At 35.1% G+C, this 23,990-nt stretch overlaps 3 protein-coding genes across 3 annotated transcripts; 1 reads left to right on the forward strand and 2 right to left on the reverse strand.

Annotated features, from left to right (window-relative positions):
* Nucleotides 1–9,026: 9,026 nt before the first annotated feature.
* LOC123723462 lies at nt 9,027–13,343 on the reverse strand. Its single transcript, XM_045686120.1, has 3 exons — nt 12,683–13,343; nt 12,102–12,322; nt 9,027–11,909 (listed from the first exon to the last, which is right to left on the reverse strand). The coding sequence occupies exons 1-3, from the start codon at nt 13,341–13,343 to the stop codon at nt 9,027–9,029; spliced, it is 3,765 nt and encodes a 1,254-aa protein (XP_045542076.1).
* A 711-nt stretch (nt 13,344–14,054) lies between these two features.
* LOC123723481 lies at nt 14,055–15,233 on the forward strand. The gene is made up of 2 exons (XM_045686227.1): nt 14,055–14,279; nt 14,746–15,233. Exons 1-2 carry the CDS (start codon nt 14,147–14,149, stop codon nt 15,135–15,137), a joined length of 525 nt encoding a protein of 174 aa, XP_045542183.1. The 5' UTR covers nt 14,055–14,146; the 3' UTR covers nt 15,138–15,233.
* A 2,445-nt stretch (nt 15,234–17,678) lies between these two features.
* Nucleotides 17,679–20,839, reverse strand: LOC123723463 (gamma-soluble NSF attachment protein-like). The gene is made up of 8 exons (XM_045686122.1): nt 20,677–20,839; nt 20,002–20,069; nt 19,536–19,690; nt 19,279–19,434; nt 18,873–18,943; nt 18,634–18,781; nt 18,164–18,412; nt 17,679–17,753 (listed from the first exon to the last, which is right to left on the reverse strand). Exons 1-8 carry the CDS (start codon nt 20,727–20,729, stop codon nt 17,679–17,681), a joined length of 975 nt encoding a protein of 324 aa, XP_045542078.1. The 5' UTR covers nt 20,730–20,839.
* Nucleotides 20,840–23,990: the final 3,151 nt, after the last annotated feature.

The raw sequence follows: 23,990 nt of genomic DNA on the forward strand, positions 1-23,990 counted from the left end.
TGATCTGTTTCTCTCACTGGCTAATTTCTGAGCCGGAGCTCATCGCCTCAGATAAAAATTAAATTGAGTTACACGATGCTTCGCACATTGTTTTGATAAGTCTATCTCGGAATTGAAGAAGAAAAAGCTGTAAATTTCATGTCCATGTACAAGAAGTTACGGGAAATATTAAGGAATCTATAAAAACGGGGGAACCCCAACCAATCATAGCTTTAAGGACCATTCCACGAGGCTATGGTATATTTTTGGACGATACATTTCGTGTATGCCTGATATATGTTGCTAAAAGTGCAAATACTTAGGAGTATGACCTTGTTATCTGTGGTGGCTATTTCTATCAAAGCTATTCTAGATATTAACACGTCACATGAGACAGACTAGTCGTGATTATTAGAGCTTCCCACTTTCGCCATCGGTTGCACTGTGGTTGGATAACAAAAGGGGTTGGCAACGCACGGATTAATATAAACACTTGTATATGATGCCGCGGCCGGCTCCGGCGTATACCGCGGGCTGAGTTACTCAACATGGATGTTGCATTTGTATGATTCTTCTCATAGATCAACTTTCGTTTTGACCCGCATTGGAGTAAGCTGAGATGATAATTACAGCTGCTATAAATAACAAAATGTCACATAACCATAAGAAAAGAGATCAAGTTATTTATCAAAATTTCGTACGAAATTGAAAAGCATTAAATGTGGGTTTCCACTGTTTAAAGGCTTGTATAAAAAAAGTATATAACAGTATCACAATCCAATCACAATAAAATATAAAACCACACATTGCGGCATATCACCATATAAAACTGTTTATTTGTCTGATATTAACTGAATGCACAGAATGTTACAAGTATGTTTTTTTGGCTCTACGGTGTGAGCATGTAGTATTGTCTCGTAATAAACGTTACGCACACAGAACCGATGACTCATTGGAATCATTTGATTGTAAACATACGACTAAACTGCACTTCCTCACATAAAGAGCAGCGATTTTAGAGTCAAGTCTTATTCTTACTCAAATAACACATTCTTTCATTGAAAATATTACATAACATATAAGTATACATGAAATCAGTGACTAGCAAGAATATTTGTGACAGTCGTCATGGTATCGTCAACGATAAAATTCGTATTAACATTTGAGAAGGCTGATAGGGGCGTAAAGTAAACCAGAAATCACTCACTAATTTTGACATAATTGACGTTGACAATACGAAGGCGATTTTCATAAGTATTAGGGATATGCCCTCTCAGGATGCTTTCGAAGTACACGTTACGAATAGCTAAAGCCACGATTCGAAATAGGGTCACTTACGAAGATTTATCACATCTGTATCAACATATTACAAAAATTGCATTAAGCAAATTGCCAAATATGATAATTATTTTATTATCAATCACAAGTTTTATTACTTGTTGACACGAAAGTTAATCATATCTTATTAGTAATTAAATATTATAAAAAGTCTTTACGAAATTATTTATCACTGCTACATTACATAACTTAATAATGATCTTTGCAATATAATTTTTAGTAATCTAGAACATGTTGGCCGCTGTTATGAAATTAATAAATTCATTTATTACATAACATATTGTACATTAGTTTTTTTATAATATACTTATAGCGACATATTCGTATATACATATAGACGGTTTTATAAAATACGAAATTATATCTCATCAAGGTCATATGCTAAATATATCTATATATAATGTTGAATGTGAACCTTCTTCCTGCATATCGCCACACTTCGAAATGGGAAAGACACTATCTGCTAAAGGGCCCAAGTCCAGATAAACTCTTGCGTCCGAATCAGAGAACATTTGACCTTTTAAAGAGTTGGGATTATTCACTCCGTAGTTTGTCTTTTTATTATATAACATGTTGAATGGTATTTTACATTCACAGTTTAAGAAATATAATTATCCGTGGGATTATGTCTACTATAGAACACTGTTATGAATTTGTTTGGCTATTAACACGCCAGTAATTTAGTTAGCCATCAATTTTGTTTCGAAACTATAATCGGCAGTCATTGCGTAGTGTTATTTGAACCACCGCCACGCCTGCTTACTTTCTAGATAAAATAAAACGAAGTGAAGGGCTACTACGCATTACAAAAAGCTTTGATAAAAAAATTTATTGAAATGAAATACATTAATTATACCTCTAACGATTGCTATCTGTAGCAGAAACAATTTGTTATTTTCAATAAAATTGTAGAATAATATAAATATTCTAAAATTTAAAAAATGTTTGATGCACAGATTATATATTTTGGTGCTGCATGTTTAACTAGTTAAGTCAAACCTTATACCGATTTAAAGTAAAAAGTTCGTCATTTCCCTTAACAAATACGAATTCTTATGACCGACTTGATTACCATTTCCTTGCTTTTCTTTTCAATGTAAACAAATTATCTTCCTTATTAATTATTATTATTTTATATGAAATAAATACATTGTGCTTTAACTGAAGAATAAATTTCACAAGTTTTGGAATTGTTAAAAATAGCGTCTATAACATTGTATAAGCAAATTACATTTTTTTTCGAAATTTCCATAAAAAGAAATTATTATAAGAAAAAAACAATTGTAGTGTTAATCAGTGCTTGAAACTAACAATGCTCTTGTTTTTAAAATAATCATAAATTTGTGTGAAATTACACAAAACCAAGATAATTAATTCTATGAAACTTTTGATTTTTTTATTATGCAATATATAAAAACCGCCTTCATTAAACGAACGATGCAAAAGAAAGTATTCTATGAGGCTACATTATTCAACTCTTTGAAGTGATTAAAATAATTTTAGTTATGTTTTTTTTTTTCTAATGAAGTACTAGTGTTTTTTTTTAATAACGTAAATATCATTTTAACAATTTAAGATGACTGACAGAAGAATGATGATGGCAGGTGTTTTTTCGTAATTATTTACCAAATTTTACCGATGATGACGTAACATGTTTCCAAACGAAGTGAGCACAAAATTTAAAGGATCATAGCTCGAAAGGGAAAATTTTTCATTACTTATGACGAAAAGGAGTGGTCCTAAAAGAAAAATTTCAGAAGCAGTAAACAGTAAGCAGATACACGAAATGATAAGTAAGAGGAAGAAGTGACCGAATGAGCCCTATTATGAATATATTTAATATGAAGAAGCTGGGAAAAAGGACAAAACGTCGAGATCATGTTTCGATTAAGTATCTTATGTAGAACGATAAGATTTTTAATTTATCATTAATACAATGTTATAATTAGTGATGCTGATGATCAATTTTTGGGTTTATGAAGTACGGTGTCTGAGGGAACTGAGGATACACACGCTGCAGAATGGCCAAATTGCAAGATATTATTTCCGAACGGGAATGTACCTGGTCGAAAGTTAAGTGGAAAGAACAAAAATAGAACTTTCGGCCAGCAGGGGTATTAAGGGTCTTTGAGTGTCAAAAGGGGGATCTCAAAATACCTAAATTATAATTGTTGGAAAAAATAACGGCTATAACAATTTTTAACAGCAAATGCTTTTAAAGAAAATGTTATGATTACCACGCATTAGCAATTTACAAAACTTGAAAATAAAATGATTTACTAAACCCGTATGTTACGTTCGTTCATATCTGGAGAATGCGAGGTTAGTAGCAGTTATAACGTTGAAATGACTGATGTTTTCCAATCACTAAATCAGTGTTAGCATGTGATAGTTGTCGGATATATTAGTATTACATTCATAGACCTTTGTCAAATGCATAATGCAAATCTCGGCGCGGAAAGGTGTTTGGTGTCACGCATAAATTTTCCCATTCAAGCGAAACTATAATATGTTTATTCGATTATAGACTAATGCAGTAATTTCCAAAGTTGAATTACCGGAACAATTAAAACTATATTTCGCGTAGGGAACAAGCAATACAGAAGTAGCTAACAGAAAAAATAATTCTTTTGACGAAAAAGAAGTTATAGTCAAATTATTACAAAATATCGACAAAATGTATTGACGAATTGGCCTGCAAAGAATCAACTGTTGTTCCCCTCCCACAATATCATGTTGTCGATTCAAGGGTCTTCTTTGCAATACATTTTTACTTATAATTATTATATTTTTGTATCTAGAATAATTAAAAAATTTTAACCTTTTTTTTTATAATCAAGTCAACTATACCGAGTATTGGGCAAATTATTAAATATTGACATTTAATAAAAAAAGAAAGACTCAAATTGTTATAAACTTGCAGACTCAACAAAAGCCTTCTACCAGGTAACTAATGATGATGCTTCTGACAATAGTATTACCTATATAACTAGTTCACATTAAATGTGTGTTATTTGCACACCTGTTATGTCATTTTTTGCTATATACGAGTATAATTTTGTCAAAAGTTTAATTAAATGTAAAACTATTATTGGTAAACGGGTATCTGAATAAAGATCATGAAAATGTTTAAATTCTTCAAATACACTTCAGTAATAATTGTTTCAGACCTTTTTCTGCTAAACGACCAACTGCTTTCGATCACCTTCTCAATAGTAGTTATGTATGTTACATGCTTAGTTACACGTACAATTTCTTTCCAATGGCATGGTCACGCGTGTAGCAGCTTAGTGGAAAAAGGTTGTTAGAAAAATCGTAACCGCTCTCAACTGTCCATACAATAATGTGTACATGACTAGTTGCTCAGCAAGCTGTCATTTCTCCACCAAAACAGTGTCGTAACAAAAACACCTCGCGGAATATTAATAGAATTAGAGAAAAAACAATTTTACATTCTCCACGTGAACCCGATGTCACGATTGTGGAATCCGATGAACAATAAAATTACATAGGTAGAGCACAGACGTATTGGATTTTGTCAACATTAAGCAAACAATGTAGGTTAATTGATATGCTTAACACGAATATGTCACTATTGTTCATAGTACTACGCAAAAATTTAAAAACGTTGAATGAAAGTAACCTGTTCTTGTGAAAACAAATGACTCGCTTGTAACTGCTAGGTCATGGTCATTCCTGTACTACTCCTTGGCAAAACAGGGTAGGTTTTGACATATTTAGATGGTCACAAAATGGACTCGTTGCGATTGCTGTCAACATACATACATCAGATATGTTGTACGTGGATACGTTCGTCATGAGGTGAGCCATCCCGCGGAAACATGGGGGTCGTGACTATCTAAATAAAAGCGAGAGATGTATGCAATCAGGATATGTTTACATACTGTTCGTAAGAATCGGGTTTCTTACGAACAGTATATTAGGATATACTTACTTACGGTGAACGTGAGAATGTTCGGAATGTTGTAGCAGTGGATAAAATACTCACGACGCTTTTCTTGGGTACCATGAATTGGCAACAGGTACTCAGTGTCCTTAGTACTAAGGTCTTTACGTTAAACAGTTAAGGCTCATGGAGTCTAGCAATGCGATCAGTTCACCCGAAGTTTGCGGGAAGACCAGCGTAATTTGAGTAGGTAGTAGAAATCACTACCACGATGGAAAGGGATGTTGCGCCTAAAATCCCACTATTGCGCTACCTTAGGTTTTTATATATGTAGATGTAGGAAAGAATGCAAAATAATACTGTGAAAAAGGAATGAAGATGAACGAGTATTAGGAATGAAGTTGTCTTTGGTTTCGCAAACGTGTGTGTAAGATTTGTGAAAATTTTTATTACACAGATATATTATATTACTAGCTGTCGCCCGCGACACCGTCCGCACGGAGTTAAAAAACTTAATTAGTAGCCTATGTGTTCTTCTAGACAATGTTCAACGTCTATGTCAAATTTCAGGGAGATCTGTTTAGCAGTTCTGGAGATCACCTTGTAACAAATATTCATCCAACAATCCAAACATTCGCATTTATAATATTAGTAAGAAGTAAGATTAGGCTACAGATATAAATTTTTTCCGTGTGGACACAGAATTTACTCATTTTTGCATAACATTCCTAAAGCAAGAAGCCACCCGTTTTTAATTAATTGAATACATACTTATGTTTCACAAATTTTTTACAATTTGAATACCTTATTCCTAAAGTAATTTAAAATACGTAATTATAGCTTCAATACAGAAAACTTACTTACAATCTGTTCTTTCATTGCAAAAAACAATTTAGGATACCTTCGCATTATATTTCTAAATGCGTTCTTATCTAAGAAAAGAAGCTGCAAAAACAAATAAATAATTATTAAACCTGCATGATTGAAATATTGAAAGAATGAATTCTTATGAAATCTGAAAGGTAATTACAAGGAAAAAGATTACCTTGCACGAAATCATTGCAACAACGGACGGCGCCGCATAAGTCTCATCCGTTACTAAAGTTATCTCGCCGAAAAAATCCCCATCAATGAGATACTGAATGTCATTGTCCACCGAGGAACAAACTGCCAATACTCCAACGTCGACAATAATAAGACCATCGCTTGATAGAGATGCCTTAAAACAAAATACATATGCTACATATAAAATCATATTCTTCTATCTATGAAAGTTCCTTTCCTAAAGAATATGTTTGGAGAAGCGATAATCTTAGTTTTGTATTTAACGATACTTTTATATACTCTATACATTAAAGTTTTTAAATTTCATTGCTTACCTCAACCACAACGTCATTTTCTAAATACACCTCTTCAATTAATAATAACACTATTTCTTCAATCAAGTTTTGCGGGAATTCAGAAAAATAAGGTATCCTAGAAATGTACTTTCCATAGGAACTTATGATGATTTCTTTTTTTAAAGATGCAGGAATCGCATGAAAGCAACCATTTTGTTTCTCAGTTATGGTCAGTTTAGTCATGTTGAAATTATGATACTTAAGAACTTTTTGACTGAAATCGTCAGATAACTGACGCCAACGCAGTAAGTTAACGATTCTGTATTTATTCATTATTACTTGCTCTTGGGGATATTTGATACGACTAAGACAACCATGACACTCTATTAGGTTCCACATGTAAAAAACATTGGCTAATATAAAGGAAATGAGTGAAGCCATTTTATCCCAATAATAGATCTGTGGTTTCAGCCCAAAACTAAACAATAAGAAAGATTTTAATACACGAGCTAGCTCCAGGGTGTAGAAAAGAACATTAGGTAGGGGATATCTTTCATCATATCTGAATTTAACAACGGAAAGAAAATAGGAAGAAGGATCTATTTTTCCATTATGCATTACGGCTAGAAGAGAAATGGTATCAACCAATTTTACAACTAGAAGCATGGTACTAAGACCTAAAACAGCGATGCGGAGAAATTTGAAGAAGTACATGGCACGAAAAGAACTTCGTTCTCTATTCCAATAATTAGCTGCATCATATAATCGATAAAGACGTACTATACCTATAAGCCTCAAAGTATATACGAACGTGTTACATTTACAAAGGGCACAACTAATGTTTTTGCCGTATTTAAGAAACATTATAGACTGGAGTGGTAGTGACGAAACAAAATGAAGGAATAACTTTGTTGAGCAATAATTCAATGTTGACTTCTTAACGTCTAAGTTAATGCTTCTATCTTCTTTAACAATGTACCCAGTCAACATGTTCACAAATAAATCCATAAGGATAATTGCTTCACAGATCACTCCAATAAAATAAATTTCCCATGTCAGTTCTCCATATAAGATTGAAGTACTATGATGAAATATTGCTTTGCTTAATAGATCAGAACTCAATAGAAGGCATTCCCAAAAATTCCTGCAAATTAATATATTTTGTATCTACGTTTCATACGTTAATACACTTAAATATTCTTAATATTTCTTAAATGTAACTTATTATACATGTAAGTGTTGGTGTAGATAGTGGTCCCAATCCAACATATATATCCAAGGTTCACCGTTTCCCACCCGTCCATATACGAATCGGGTAAGGGTGAGTGAGGGGACCGGCGCAACAATAGTACAAATTAAGAGCGGAAACGGAAATACAATGACCCATGCCATCATTTCAAACCTAAGCCATTCAATGAATAATTTAGCTATCTTTCAATTATTTACCAAATCACGCCACTGTTGAAAAAATAAGTTTCATACCTGAATTTACTAAATGGATGAATGCTTGCCCCATGATAGCGAAATTGTTTCATCCTTTCCATTCGCATAGAATGAGAACTTCGATAATAACTTCTAGATCTTTCATCACTGTAGGAAAGTAGAAACAAATCACTCCACCAACGTCTCAGGCGTGTCCACCAATAAAAATTATTTTCTTGAATGTCCACATCCAAAACATCTTTATCATAATCTATTGAACAAGCGTGGTCGTAATAGGATTCTCCATACGAATTTACGATTTTCTTGTACATATCTGGAAAGGTAGGTAAACTTTCCAAAACTTGCAAAACTGCTTCTGCCTTCTGCAAATAAAATGTGACGTAAATTTAATTGAAAAAAAAACCTAACGATTTTAAAACATTACTGACAAGTTATTATTGGACCATTATATCCTTCTTGAAAATGACAGCTCACGCTTCAATATTAAAACTCACACTGCATTGGTGTGAAATTAGACTTTTTTCAAAAGAAGTTAGTTTATAAAGTTTGCGTGCAAAAAATTTCGTACAGTAGTCGTACACTTCAGTACACTTGCTGGGAATACAAGCTTTGCGGCGCGGTGCGTGGTCGTCATAAAATAGAGAAGAGAAGACTTTCTGCTTCTTGCAAACTTCCCAGTCCTGGGCAATTCCTAGGTCTTGGCGTTGTTGTTAAAACTTTAAACCGTTTAAACCAAAGAGCATAGAAAAGTTATTTCTGAAATGGACAAAATGAAATGAACAAACCAATAACTCTGCAAATGACTATATTTAAATAAATAACAAATAATTAAGAAATAGAAAGAACAAGGGTAATCGACAGCCAAACGTCAAGAAGCAAAAAAAATATATATAATGTGAATGTGATTGTCAATAATAGAAAACTACATCGGCTATCAAAAAAGCAAAGAGGTCCGCAACATCCTCCCCCTCGTGCAGCTAAGCACAAACTGGTTATTCAAACCAAGGTCAGTCAAGGCCTTAGGTGGAGAGCCTAACCAGCTTTCGTACGGGTCGGCGTAGCATACCCCCTGCTGTTGTTACGTCCACTACCCTTATCACCTGATCTTTCCCACGGTACGTTTTCGCGACACGGCCTCGTGGCCATGTCCCACGGGGTAAGTTAGAATCAGCTATGATCACTATGTCACCCTCTTGAAGAGCTGTTGAACTGCGGTTGCCTCTTGGCTGCTCACGTGGTTGTAGTGTCGGGAGAACCTCGCGCATCCAACGTGACCAAAAATGATCCGCTAGCCTCAATGCTTTCCTCCATTCAGAACGGCTGACCAAATCGTGATCATTCAAGGCAGTAGGTAGGGTCTGCATGGACGAAGAACCGATTAAGAAATGAAATGGTGTGAGTGTTGTCGGGTCGTCAGGATCTGTAGATACATGAGTTAATGGACGTGAATTGACAATGGCTTCTGCCTCGGCTAGTAAACTGCTTAGGGTTTCTTCTTTTGGAGCTCGTTCGGTTAATGTTGCGTTCAGAGCTACTTTAACTGATCGCACCAAGCGCTCCCAACATCCTCCAAAATTAGGTGCTGCTGGTGGGGTGAACTTCCAGCGTATTCCTTGAGTGCTCATGAAATCTTCGACATTTACACCGTAGAACTCTCTGAGAATGCGATTGGCACCAACAAAGCAGGTTCCGTTGTCCGTAAAAATAGTATTTGGAGAGCCCCGTCTTGCAATGAACCTTCTAATAGCCATGATGGCAGAGTCAGTTGATAGACTATGTACCATCTCCAGGTGAAGGGCTCTGACAGTTAAACAGGTGAAAAGAGCCACATAACGTTTTTCATGCCGGCGCCCGATAGTGACGCTTATGGGGCCGAAGTAGTCCAGGCCCGTAAAAGTAAAGGGCCGTCGATGGTGAGCTAATCTTTCAGGTGGCAGATCTCCTGTTTGCGGGTTTACCGGCAAGGTCTTTCTAATTCTGCAGAGTAGACACTCTTTAGCTACTGTTCTCACTGTGTTCCTCAGCCCTAACAACCAGTATTTTTGTCTTAATTCGTTCACGACTAGTTCATAATTTGCATGACCCGCTTTTCGATGATAAAACTGTACCAATAAACGTACAATTGGGTGACGACCGTCAAGAAGGATGGGAAAGCGTGTGTCAGGATCAATGCCTTCTGCGGCTTTAATTCTTCCGGCTAACCGTAGTAATTTGTCCTCTCCCAAAGCGGGTGACAGTTTTCTAAGACGACTGTTCGGAGGAATAGGGTTCGAATTCAGGACATGAAGAAATTCTATGGAAAAGCTCTCGAGCTGTGTTCGTTGCAGAATTTGCCTTTCAGCGGCCTTTATTAAATCTGCACTAAGAGGCGGTAGGGTAGTGGACGCTGAAGGATGGCGGGCACAAACAACATCGCCTTTCAATTTAGAATTTCTAAAGGAAGCCAAAATTACACCAAACTTTGCCGCAGCTTGAAGTACCCGGGCTGTGGCACGTAATAAGCGCTGCCAATTACTAAAATTGGCAAAAATAGCTGTGACAGGTGTCGGTAACTCTTCGACAAAGGAAGTTAGTCCGACCAACTCAAAACTATTGGTCTTGAGTTCATCGGTATTTGGTGAGGCATACCTCGGCTCTGTAGGCCAGTCCTCAAAGGATTTAAATAGAAAAGATGGTCCGCGAAACCATCTGTGGGACGCGTCGAGGTTAATTGATCGCGTTCTGGTAGCGTCATCAGCAACATTTAAGTCTGTTGGTACCCATCGCCAGTCTCTGACGCAAGAGTTTTCAATAATTTCGCCTAAACGATGGGCAACAAAAGGCTTAAAAGAGCGCGCGTCACTACGTAACCACTGAAGGACTGTCATAGAATCAGTCCAAAAGAAGGTATGTGTCGGTTGTTTTCTATGACTGTCCTTAATGGTGACCGCGAGACGAGAAGCTATTAAAGCGGCCTGGAGCTCTAAACGTGGGATAGAGGTAGGTTTCAAGGGTGTAACTCTTGCCTTACTAGAGATGAGAGAAAGCTCGATGCTGCCGTCTGAGAACAAAAGACGCCAATAAGCGACACATGCGTACGCGAGCTCACTTGCATCAGCAAAAACGTGTAACTCCCTTTGAGTTGGTTCCGAGTTTTTAAAGTTAGAATACCAACGTGGAATTTCCAAAGATGTTACTTTTGACAACTCCTGAAACCAATCAGACCACCTTAATGCTTCCGTGGGTTGGAACTCGGTGTCCCAGTCGACATTAGACCTCCACGTTTGTTGGAATAATATTCGACCCTTTACGACTATTGGAGCTAATAAGCCTAACGGGTCGTACACACGCATGAGGTGACAAAGAACTTTGCGTTTTGTGAGAGGGTTCGGAAATGTTTCACCTAAGCCTGAACGGAACCCTAAATTATCTGTTGTGGGATTCCACAATACTCCTAATGCTCTAATATTATTTGCAGAGCAGCTGCCAACATTGATTTCCGACGACGGTTGAGTGGCCCTAAGATCAGCAGGAATAAATTTCAGCGCTGATGAGTCGTTGGAAATCCAGCCCCGTATTTCGAAACAGGCATCGTTGTGTACGGTAACAATATCTGCCGCCAGTTGTGCTGCCTCTTGAACGTCATCGAGAGAGTCAATATAATCGTCCATATAATGATTGTACAAAATAGCATGAGCTGCCTTAGGAAATAAACTTTCGTGCTCACTAGCGTTTTTATTTTTAATAAATTGTGCTATAAATGGACTGCAGCACGCACCGAAAATGACGGCTGTCATCCTAAACTCCTTTATTGGTTGGTCTCTGCTTGACCTCCAGAGATACCGGAGGGCGTCCCTATCTTGCTCCCTGACCCTTACTTGAGGGAACATTTCCCGGATATCAGCAGTGAGAGCAATACGACCCTCGCGAAACCGAAATAAAATACCTAACAAAGGCTGAAGCAGGTCTGGACCAGGAAGCAACAAAGAGTTTAGGCTCACGCCCTCATTCGTGATTGCGGCGTCGTAAACTACACGAAGTTTACGTTTCCAAGGGTGGTACACGCCAAAATGAGCTAAATAGAGCCTCATAAAAGAAGATATAGAATTACGTACCTTATTCGTTATCGTAATTAATTCTTTTAAGTAATTTCCCAAACGTGGTAAATTTTTTAGAGCGGAGACTTCCTTAAATACTATAATTTCAGGGCGAGCGAAGTTCTCCTCCAGAGCTCTAATTATATCGTTTGGGTCCTCTGTAGCCAGCAACAGTGACCCGACTGCATCTCGGGCCGCGCCGCGAAGAGCATTTTGTAACCTACTAATATTTTCAATATCTGAAAAATTGCTTTTGGTTAAATTAAAAATACGTTTAAAATGTAGCCATGTTAAAGCGTCTCCGTCGAAAGGAAACAATTCCATCTTATGTTTATGACGGTGCGAAGTAGCAAGCGCCTTGGCCGCAGCTGCAGTGTCAGCAACAGCTTGAAGCAGGCTACTCTGATCAAGCTCCGTGGAAATGAGCGGTCGTGTTAGCACGGCCGCCTCGGACGCTTTAGTGACGTTTGAAAGTTGATTCTGAAGAACAAAACGATTAATAGGGGATGCAGTTGACCCAGTGGCCGGCAGAGATGCCTGGTGGCCGGGAGGCGGAACCACTAATGGCTCACGCCCTACTGCGGGAATGCCTCTATTACCTGTATCTTCGCCAACGCATAGCACGGCCGCCTCGGACGGCCTCGTGACGTTTGAAAGTTGCTTCTGGTGAAAAAAACGGTTAATAGGGAATGCAGTTGACCCAGTGGCCGGCAGAGATGCCTGGTGGCCGGGAGGCGGAACCATTACTTGCTCGCGCCCTACTGCAGGGATGCCTCTAATAACTGTATTTTCGCCAACGCAAACTGGCTGTCCTAAACTTTGTACCCATCTTTCTGTTCTTTCTCCGCTGATCCTGGCCGAACCACTGCGACTGCTGCGACTTGAAGCGGCTTCCGCGTCGAGAGCGGCAAGTTCGGCCTGCAGTTCGCCCTCCTCCACCTGCTGACGGAGTGCTGCCAGTCGACTTTCACGCTGCCTCTCGCGTTCGGCCAGCTGTAGCTCACGCTGCCTCTCGCGTTCGGCGAGCTGCCTCTCGTGTTCAGCGAGCTGCCTCTCGCGTTCGGCCAGCTGTAGCTCACGCTGCCTCTCATTTTCAGCGAGCTCCTGCTCGTGCTCAAGACGTCGGCGCAGAGCGAGGGCCTCTACGGCTGCCCTTTGAGCCTTAATTGTGGACGACGAGCGTGATGTCTTTGATTTAGACGTCTCACTTGGGGCAACGGTGTCTACATGTTGGGAACTAGTCGCAGGGCTTGTCGGCATGATTTTACTTTTACTGCGGGTGATCATTAGGTGAAAAAAATAAATAAATAAAGTAGTGAAAATGAAAGCAAATACTACGAAATGAATGAATAACTAAAGTTACGTAATGAAAAATAGGTACGCTGGAAACTTACGGGTGAAGGACCAAAATGAAATGGACAAAATGAAATGAACAAACCAATAACTCTGCAAATGACTATATTTAAATAAATAACAAATAATTAAGAAATAGAAAGAACAAGGGTAATCGACAGCCAAACGTCAAGAAGCAAAAAAAATATATATAATGTGAATGTGATTGTCAATAATAGAAAACTACATCGGCTATCAAAAAAGCAAAGAGGTCCGCAACATCCTCCCCCTCGTGCAGCTAAGCACAAACTGGTTATTCAAACCAAGGTCAGTCAAGGCCTTAGGTGGAGAGCCTAACCAGCTTTCGTACGGGTCGGCGTAGCATACCCCCTGCTGTTGTTACGTCCACTACCCTTATCACCTGATCACAAACCAATAACTCTGCAAATGACTATATTTAAATAAATAACAAATAATTAAGAAATAGAAAGAACAAGGGTAATCGACAGCCAAACGTCAAGAAGCAAAAAAAATATATATAATGTGAATGTGATTGTCAATAATAGAAAACTACATCGGCTATCAAAAAAGCAAAGAGGTCCGCAACAATTTCATTTAATCTATGACAGATGGCGCGACGCGAAGAGACAATTTGTGTGCGACGAAATCGGCCATTATAGTCGCGTCGTTCTTGTATTTTTGTTTAATATAAATGTTTTCCATTATCTAAGATGCCGAAAAATATTACTAGTGAGGTTCGTGAAATAATCCTTAAGGTTAAAGAGTTCATGGACGAAGAGAAACGAATGCAAGCTCCAATAATTCCACTTAGTAAAGTGTACGTCAGAGTTTCGGCTGCCACAGGTTAGCGCTTTCTATGAGAAAAATAGTTTGTTTTTAATAGGTTTTAAACAGATATCCTTAAATTATAATTGTAGCTTCCTTTTTCTTATCAAAAATGTCGCCCTATTTAATTTAGTTAAAGATAATAATACATTATTCCACCTCATTGCACTATATCAAAAACTGCAGTTATTGTAAAAGAGACTAAATCCTGTTCATTCTATTTTAACAATGGCCAAATTATTGATTTATGGAAAAACAATATTACAAAAGGTGATAAGCTAAATGCATAATAAGTGAGGTGCAGAATCCTATAAAATCTCTCCATAATCAGTGCACTTTTATAGTGTACTTTTATAACAAATATATAACTTGAAATAATAATTTTAATCAATTCAACCCACCAAAGAAAAGAGTTACAGCTTTCATCATACAGGTTGCAATGTATGATGACAGTAATAGATAAAAAGTTATCATTTTATTTTAGGTGTTTCTGAGCGTACAGTACTAAACATTGTAAAAGAAGCTAGATTAGTGGAACAGGGTCTTCTTGATCCAGAAACTTTGAGGAAAACACCTAAGAAAAGAGTGCGGACTAAAGGAAAAATTGAAGTGGATGAATATGATTTGCAAGTGATTAGGAGAAAAATTCATGAGTTTTATGCATTCAAGAAAGAAGTACCAACAATTAATAAATTGTTACAAATACTAAAAGAAGAAATCAATTTCAAGGGTTCTAGAGAAACACTTCGCAAAATTTTACGCAAAAATGGATTTCAGTTTAGGAAATCAAAACATGTCAAAGATAAGGAACCTGCAATGGCATCAACATCGGCAGTTCCTCCATACATTCATACAATGTTTAGTCATAAGCCTTAAGCTATTAATTTATTATACTTTAGGATCAAGTTACTTTAGTAGTAGTTTAACCTATATTACATTATTTTAATGTATTGTTTTATAAGTGTATTGATTTAAATGCAGATCTTTATCTTTAATCATCATATGAAAAAGTAATGATTTTTATTATACTTACCATGGGTTTCTGAGTCCAAAATCTCTTTATAAAACATATCGTCGTCTCTATCATTATCTTGCACAAAACAGAGGTAACAATATGTTTTAAGCTGTGATTTTGGGCTCGGAAACCCACAGTCAGTGTGACAATAAATAAAGTGAGGCCTGTCATAATTGTTCAAAACTGGTATATAGAAGTTTTTACAGTATAAAATGTAAGTAATATTGCAAGCACAGGAGTACACATTTGTTTTATTCTAAGATGTTTTCATAAGTTAAACTCTGATGTGTGGGTAACCATTTGATAGAAAATATTGTGACTATTTTGTAAGCTACATTTAATTCGGCATTATATATTTAGATCTGTTATTAGAAAGATTTGTGAGTTCATTAAACAGTAACATACTCATATTTTGGCTGTTGCTGTTACAAATAAAGTTAGATCTTATATGTGGTCTATTTTTATGTAAATAATGATAATACATATACATATTTATGTTATAAATATGCGATTAATTTATCAAAATGTTTGACTGATATCTTTAATTTGTGCTAAGAAAAATACATAATTTTTCTTAAGATAACATCAAAAATCGGTGATTAAATTTTTAACAGTATTTTAAATTATTTTAACTGATGTTAAATAATGATTCTATGAATGTATAAGTAAGCAGTGACATGTAAATTTATAAACTATTAAAAGTTTGCATTTTGTAAATATGTTTTAATTTCTAATCTATGAAAAATAACTTCTATCCAATAAAAAATTCAAGCAGAGAATATATAGGGCAGCCTTTTTATCATTATGTAGTATGGATAGGTCTGTAAATTTGAATGTAGGTGGATGTGGCTACTATCACATAGGATTCCAAGTTGTAAAATTCCAGATGGCAGTGTGTCCACTACCAAACTCTATAATAAGCAAATCTTTTAGTTGATAATAGGGGTAAGAACTAATCTAAACACTGAAGTAACATAGGATGGAACAAAAGAAAAATTATTTTCATTAGTACACATTTATTTTAGAAGCAATATTTAAATACTATTGAATTGACAATGAATCTAGTTTAACTTAAGACTAGAAAAAAAGATATTAGTGACACAAGTGTTACAAAATTGTAACAGAAAACACTGAATATCTTTCAAAATAAGTGAAATATAAAAGCCGCAGCAGCACATAATCTACATATTTATATAACGTGCATAAAGCTTTCAAAACATTTTAAAACCTAGAAGTGATTTAAATAATGCGTACATGTCAACTTAACATACATTTTTTATTATTGCAACTCGGTAAGTGAACACAAACATATATAAAGTTTTTAATTATAACATAACATACATTTACACATAATATCATAAACATAAGTTAACTCTTTACCCTTAACTATTTTATAAGTACTAAACACATAAATCACTTATCTCTAGCAATTTGCAAATATCAAAAATAATAATCCAACATATAATACCTTCATTTAAAACATTGTCTATATAATCTTATTCTTCTAACATTTAAAAACTTTTATATAAATAAAGCAACAACTTGTTCACAATTACATATTAAAAATCCACTAAGTATATTCAGGCAGGCAAATTTATTGCGGACTTAATAGTCACTTACATACCAAGTAATTATAACATTGAACATTATTAAAATGACCTACACTACAGATTTTTAGCTTAACATTTAGGCAATATAGCAATTTTAGTCATAGACCACAGAAATCACACAGTTATTATGTTCACATTGTTTTATATCATAATCATTTATTATGATATGTTTGTGAATATTGCATTCAAAATACTAACAATAAAATACAATATATTGTTAATGACAAGTCTAATTTAAAACGTGCGAACTTATGCTACTCTATAATTTGTGGTTAGCAATATCTAGCTGAGTGATATTGTATTAGTTGAATTTAAAGTTTAACATAATAAAAAATCTTGTATTTTTTAAATACTCTACACAACGTCGATCAGACCCGAGTATATGAAGTAAAGTAAAACGTTATTTTTGTAATAATAATAATTTTTTAAGGTCATGAAATAACATTTACATATCTTTGTCACCTAAAAGCCATTTTTTATTTTGTCTAAACATAAATGGCTAACAAGAACACTATTAAGATATATAACACATATAAGGCATACAAAATGTTATGTTTTACTCAAAATATACACCCAACAATACATTATGTAAATCTAGTAATAGTATGTATACTTAAGATTATATTTTTAAATAACTTATTACAAATATTTATCTAAAGCAGATAATTTTGTGAAACATTTTAGTATTTTATAATATAAATGCATAATTTTTTTAAATATTAATATTGTAATACAGATAAAATATGGGGGATAAATATAAGTGATATTTATCCCCAACAATTTTGATTTAATTTAACACAAACCATCTTCATCGTCAGTTTTCTTTTCTTCATACGTGTAGTCTGCCTTATTGTCATCTGATTTTGCCTGTAAATAACATTAAGTAAAATTTCACCGGTAGTAGAGTCCATAGGAGCATTTAACTACTGCACGACACTAAGGCAGATATGAAGTGGATACATGTTCACTTGCTATGTTTCAATATTTAATTTTCTTTTATCTTATATATATAAAAGAAAGTCGTGTTAGTTACACCATTTATAACTCAAGAACGGCTGAATCGATTTGACAGAAAATTGGTGGGCAGGTAGCTTAGAACCAGGAAAAGGACATAGGATAATTTTTACGCCGTTTTCTATTTTTTTTTTATTCCGCGCGGACGAAGTCGCGGGTAAAAGCTAGTAATACATAATAAACTAATGTTTTTCTGATGACATTGATAAGGAAGTGTGTCCAAGGATAAGATGGGTATAACAATACATAACTTTGACATTTACCTGCACATATGAGGCATTGGGGCTAACATATGATGGTGCCGCATTCTCCCTGACTGCAGCTTTAGGTGGAGGCTCGATTCCTTCAGGCAGCGGTATTGAGGCTGCCAAACGAGCATACTCTACATCCATGCTTCTTATAAATGGAGATGCCAGGGCCCTTTTAGCCGAGTCCCTGTCTTCTTCGTCATAAGCTTGCAGCAGCTGCTCAATAGTTTGCATTTCAGGTGCTTCGCAGTTGTTACCCCATTCCTGGTAAAATAATATATTTGTATTATAGACAAAGGAATACTATAATGAATGTACATGCACATGTACATCAACTTAAATGGGTACAATATATTTTATTAGGAATTATAGAAAGCCCTCCTTACCTCACTTTGTATAACTACACAAAGAAATACATTTTATATTTTTCTGCGATATGAAGGTTTTTTATTTGTAGTCAAGTTATAATTAATGAACTTCCTTACTTTATAAGCTTTTTCTGCAGCGACTGCATCTCCTCTAGCCAGTTGCACCAACACAATAGCGACTGTGAGGCGACCCACAGCTCCTATGTTACCAGCCTCCTGATGGAAACCAATCTCCCTGCGAAGACTGTCCACTGCTTCGTCGTACCTTTAGAATAAAAAAAAATATTTACAATCTAAGTCATATTTAAAACTATCATAAAAAAGTAATATGAAATGAATGCCATATATTATATTACCTTTGCAATTTGACTAATATCCTTGATGACTTACTAATGTATTCAGATCCTTGATGTTGACTGCTTTCAGTCTGAAATATAAAGGTAGGTGAATAAATTTTTTATACAAAGCATTCCAGTGCTTAACTTTGAAGTATATATCCATACTTGCTGTCGCCCAACACCCCATTTGCACTTAATTTAACAAAAACTTAATAAGTAGCCTATGTGTTCTTCCAGTCTATGTTCTACATCTGTGCCAAATTTCATCAAGATTTGTTGAGCCATTCTGGAGATACCTTCAAACAAACATCCATCCATCTAAACATTTGCATTTACATTATTAGTATGAAGTGTGAAATCTTGAGCAAATTTGACAAAAATTTGATTGTGTACACATAAATATTATAAATGTTGTAATACTTACAGATGATACATCAGCCGCTTGTTGGTACAACTTTACGGCTTTCTCTGGTGAATTTTCCTCTATAATCTTGGCTGCTTTGTCAAGGACATTCGCACCAGAATCACCCGAACCATGTTGCTGGTAAAGACTGCTAGAATCGCATGCTAAAGTGAAAATCTAAAAGATTTTGAATAATTCATCAATTAGTAAATTTGAAACCACTTTCACATCAAACAAAATCAATGAATTAATGTTAAGTAAAAAATGTAAGTGAATACCTCATCTGGAGTTGAAATTTCTTTACTAACAATAATTGCATTCTCAAGGGCTTTCCCGGCATGGAAAAAGGAATGGTTTTTCTTGTACATTTCTGAAGCTTTAATATAGCAATCTTTGGAGCTCTTCAAATCACGTGCAATGCGGTAGCATTGAGCTAGAAAACATATTATTTAGGTACATTAAAACTTATTATAAATAAAACATTTCCAAATATTTTTGTTACTATGAAACTCCACAGCCAAGCTGCCACAAAATGGTGCTCTTATTTTTTTTTTTCAAAAATAATTATCAAGATGATAATATGTATTAATACAAGTTTAATGCTAGTGGAATACCAACGGTAGTGGCAAATGTATACAATGAAATCACCATGTCAGATGAAAAGATGTATATCTCTTATGGGATCACCATATAAGTTGTAACTCATTTCATGGATTGCACGGACAGATTTAAATGTAACATTACCTGCTTGACTATATTCATCTGCTGCTGAATCATAATCTGGCTTCCATCGTAGCAGTGAAGTTTTCAAACTGAAACATTATGTATTATTCAAACCAACATCTATAACATCTATACTTACAAACTTATATCACAAAGAAGAAAGATTCGTATTTCTGTGTTTAAGAAATAAGCATCCAAACTACTGGACCAATTTCAAAAACTACTTTATCATTAGAAAGCTACTTTACCACTGAGGAGCATAGGCTATATTTATAACTATTTTTTTAATTGCATGCAAACAAGATAGCTTGCAAAATTATTAGCTTAATAAATTTAGTGGCAATTTTAAAAACATGTAGATATATAACAAACATGCATGAATACAGCCAGCAACAAAAAGAAAAAAAACATCCTTGCAAAAATCAATTTTTGCGAATCGAAAGATTATCATACTATCGCATATTATAGCATGTTAAAATCACAGATTTTCATTAATATTCGCAACAAAAGAATAATTTAAGATGCTTTGCCGGTTTTAACATAAAATGCAAGAGTGACGAATTGTAGGGAACATGTTTCTCATCTTCCTTACAATACATGGTAATGAGGACTTATCAAAAAATCACAGCAACTTTGAACCTTTCATACTGGAACTCTTGTTTTAAATTGGTAGTTATAATTGGTATCGATACTTACAACTTTTCTGCAGCCTTGCAATGTTCGTGAGCTTCATTCAATTTCGCCGACATTTTTCTGAAGATACCGTTTGCTGTTCAATTTCCCAACAGAATGCAGCAACAGCGAGATTATGTATTATGAATATCAAAAAATCAATACCAAACCAGACTTTTCGTTTCACAATTTTGACGTTTACAAATTCAAAGTTGTCGGAAGATGGAAAATGTGTCATTTGTTTCCCAGAATATAAAAAATACAGATTATAACAAAACTAATGATTGCGAAATGTTTAAACACAAAAATACTCATTTTTTTATTTTAAGAACTAAAAAAATGGTATACAAATACGTTAATAAAAATAGTTGGATTTTTGTCCTCTGTGCTGTGTCGTTCATATCAGTTTACACTGTAAGCAACATACAATGTGTCCGACACTTCACTTAGTAAGTATCTGGATAAGCAAGAACCGGCTCTATAGGTGAAAGAAATAACACTGTCCCTTGGACTCTGCCTTATCCAGGTTCGACAATATATCAAATGCTGTTGTTCTTTTACTTATCGAGAGGAAAGTGATGAAAATATGTTTTTTTTTTTTGAGGTTTTCGGTATTGGAGTACCGCAGTAAATAAAAGTCAAACATGTTGCGATGTAGCTCCTTTGTTTAGTAATTTAAATAAAAAAACTATAGAAACTAAAAGTTAATAAAGAAGATATAGAAAGTTTGTTAATCAAATCAGACTTTTTTCTCACATTTATGACTTTTTACTTTTTATTTTTCATTTATAATTTTGCAGTACACATTAAGTTGAAGGTAGTAATATTATTTCAAAAGAAAATAATTGTTAGTTTCTAGTTCATATATTTAAAAGATCGGGCATACCATTCAAGTTACTGAAATGAAAATGTTGAGATCGATGTGCGGCGTAACTAGATAAGATCCGCAACAAATTCGTGCCAGGCAGCCTCGGTGTGCTCGGCATCGCTGACAAGATGCATGAGATTAGTCTGCGATGGTATGGTCTGGTTGCATAAATAGGAGGCCGCCGAACTACGTCGGTAATTTAGCACTACATCTTTCTCCCGGTCGCAAATCCAGAGGCAGACCCAAAACTAGATGGAAAGATGTAGTGCTAAAGATTTGACTGAGTGCTAAGTCTCAGACGAAGATGTTGAGGACAAAGCGAAGTGGAAGAAACTGATTAGGAAAGCCGACACCATCACCATGTGGGATACGAGCTAGGCATAGAGAGAGTTCATATATTTTACTTTAAGGGTGTCGACAATCAGATATATGGTTATTCGTTATCTACATGACGTGCGCGCAAATATTAGCGTAAAAGCGGATAAAGTTATTATCCTTGCAAGTAACATAGGGTGTTGAAGGAAGTAAGGTAAAGTAGAATTATGACATACCTTCTTAACTCTCCCTTATTTATTATAACATAGTTAAAAAAATAACTTAAAAGTTGGTACCGTTCATATTAATACGGACTATTTTTCTACGAAACTAACTTGTTAAAAGGAAAATTTTATTGTTATTTAATTTCAGCTTAAATAGTCAACGTCCCCAGATTTCGCCATTCGTATATTTTAAACGATTTTCTCGATTATAACCAGGGCAAATCTGGTCAAATAAATTTCAAGCATCAAAAATCATTATTTTAACTTTTGAGTGTGGTAATAAATAACATTAAAAATGTAATAATATCATACTTTTACTCTTACTTGAATATAAATTATAAAAATTAACATTTCACCATGTAAATTCAGCAATAGATTTAATTCAAATCAGTTTGCTCATAGGTGCTATTTATTATAAAAAAAATATACTTATTATATCACTTTGACCTACAGACTTGATTTTCAACAAACACGTGTTTCGTAAATCTCCCCTAATAAACTTTAAAGTTCTAACCCCTCGCTAAAGCTTCTGCAGAAATCGACATTTTAAACTAAAACATTCCACTTTGCTGTTGCTATGCCCGTTTGTTGCGAAATAGGTGTATTTTTATTCGGATGCTATGAGTAAGACCGGACCCTGAGCTGAGAAATAATATTTCCCGACCTTTTCAAAATTAATATTACTTTTTTCTATTGGCTTCTTCTTGTTGGAATAAAGATCAGTACGGTCAGTCACCATAAGTACGGTTTCACATGAAACAATACTGATGGTTGACTCGAATAGACATGAATATCGGATAGATATGAAGACGCCTTTGACTTTTTGGATTTTTTTAGTGCAGGATGCTTCGTTATTTATGTATACTTATTATTGTGCGTGTGTAAAATTTTCTATTACAAAGATGAGAAAGAGGAGATTAATGGTGCGACAAATTTATCTGGCAATTTATAATGAGAATCTACTAAAGAAAGGTGATATTATCCGATTTTATTACTAGCTGTCGCCCGCGACTCTGTCCGCACGTAATTGAAAACAAGACATAATAAGTAGTCTATGTGTTCTTCCGGACTATGATCTACCTCTAAGTCAAATTTCATCGAGGTCCATGCAGCCGTTCTGGAGATACCTTCAAACAAACATCCATCCATCCATCTAAACATTCACATTTAAAATATTAGTTCTTACTTCTTATTAATATACTAATATTCTGTAATTCTTAAAAATCTAAAACCTAACCTTTTATCTAGTGAGATTATAAACTGACAGCATATTGTGAACTACAATAATCAATACCCTAATTTAACGTATCATCTAAAAACAACAATCATGTTATTCGTCTGATAAACATTGTTTATTACTTTTCACATACCTAAATATCATGTACAGTTTTCCAAACGTAACATATCAGGCGGATCAGTTTACAATTTACCGTTACTTTACAGTAGTGAGATTATAAACCAACGAAGTTTCAAATGTGAGTGTGACATAAACATTTAGTGTGTTGGAATAGGGAGTTTGAGGGCGCAGCGCAGGTGTGGCTCGTGAGAAATCTCACCCCTGCCTAGGTATTTAGCAGGCGGAGGGCTATTCGCATTGCTATACTGACTTGTTCCCACGGCAAGCCGGAGTGGCCACTATGAATAATCACGCAAGGGCGGAGTGATTTGATGTTCCAAAATAGTAAATAAATACATTTATTCTTTAATTCTTTTTGTAAGTTTCTTTATATAGTATTTCGGAAAAAAAATTCACTATAGGTAAATTGTGGCGTGTAACTTTTTAACTCTGGGTTGCGACTGCAGTGACACTTGCCTTGACACGTATTCCTATCCCTCATATTCTCCTTAAAATAATAGTGACAACAATATGTATCAAAACAAGTGTCTGTCTCGTCATTCGAAATCGACAATAAAACTTTTCATTAAATTAT

Source organism: Papilio machaon, chromosome Z (genome assembly GCF_912999745.1).
Source record: "Papilio machaon chromosome Z, ilPapMach1.1, whole genome shotgun sequence".
NCBI classification, from domain to species: Eukaryota; Metazoa; Arthropoda; class Insecta; order Lepidoptera; family Papilionidae; genus Papilio; species Papilio machaon.

Coding starts and splice junctions, on each gene's coding strand:
- LOC123723462 (XM_045686120.1), bottom strand. CDS start 13,343: ATGCCGACAAGCCCTGCGACTAGTTCCCAACATGTAGACACCGTTGCC. Junction 12,323..12,682: donor ATGCGTTGGCGAAGATACAG/GTAATAGAGGCA, acceptor GCAATTTTTCAG/ATATTGAAAATATTAGTAGG. Junction 11,910..12,101: donor TAATTACGATAACGAATAAG/GTACGTAATTCT, acceptor CGGTTTCGCGAG/GGTCGTATTGCTCTCACTGC.
- LOC123723481 (XM_045686227.1), top strand. CDS start 14,147: ATGCCGAAAAATATTACTAGTGAGGTTCGTGAAATAATCCTTAAGGTT. Junction 14,280..14,745: donor CAGAGTTTCGGCTGCCACAG/GTTAGCGCTTTC, acceptor ATTTTATTTTAG/GTGTTTCTGAGCGTACAGTA.
- LOC123723463 (XM_045686122.1), bottom strand. CDS start 20,729: ATGTCGGCGAAATTGAATGAAGCTCACGAACATTGCAAGGCTGCAGAA. Junction 18,944..19,278: donor AAGCGGCTGATGTATCATCT/GTAAGTATTACA, acceptor TTTATATTTCAG/ACTGAAAGCAGTCAACATCA. Junction 18,413..18,633: donor CTGCAGAAAAAGCTTATAAA/GTAAGGAAGTTC, acceptor TTATTTTACCAG/GAATGGGGTAACAACTGCGA.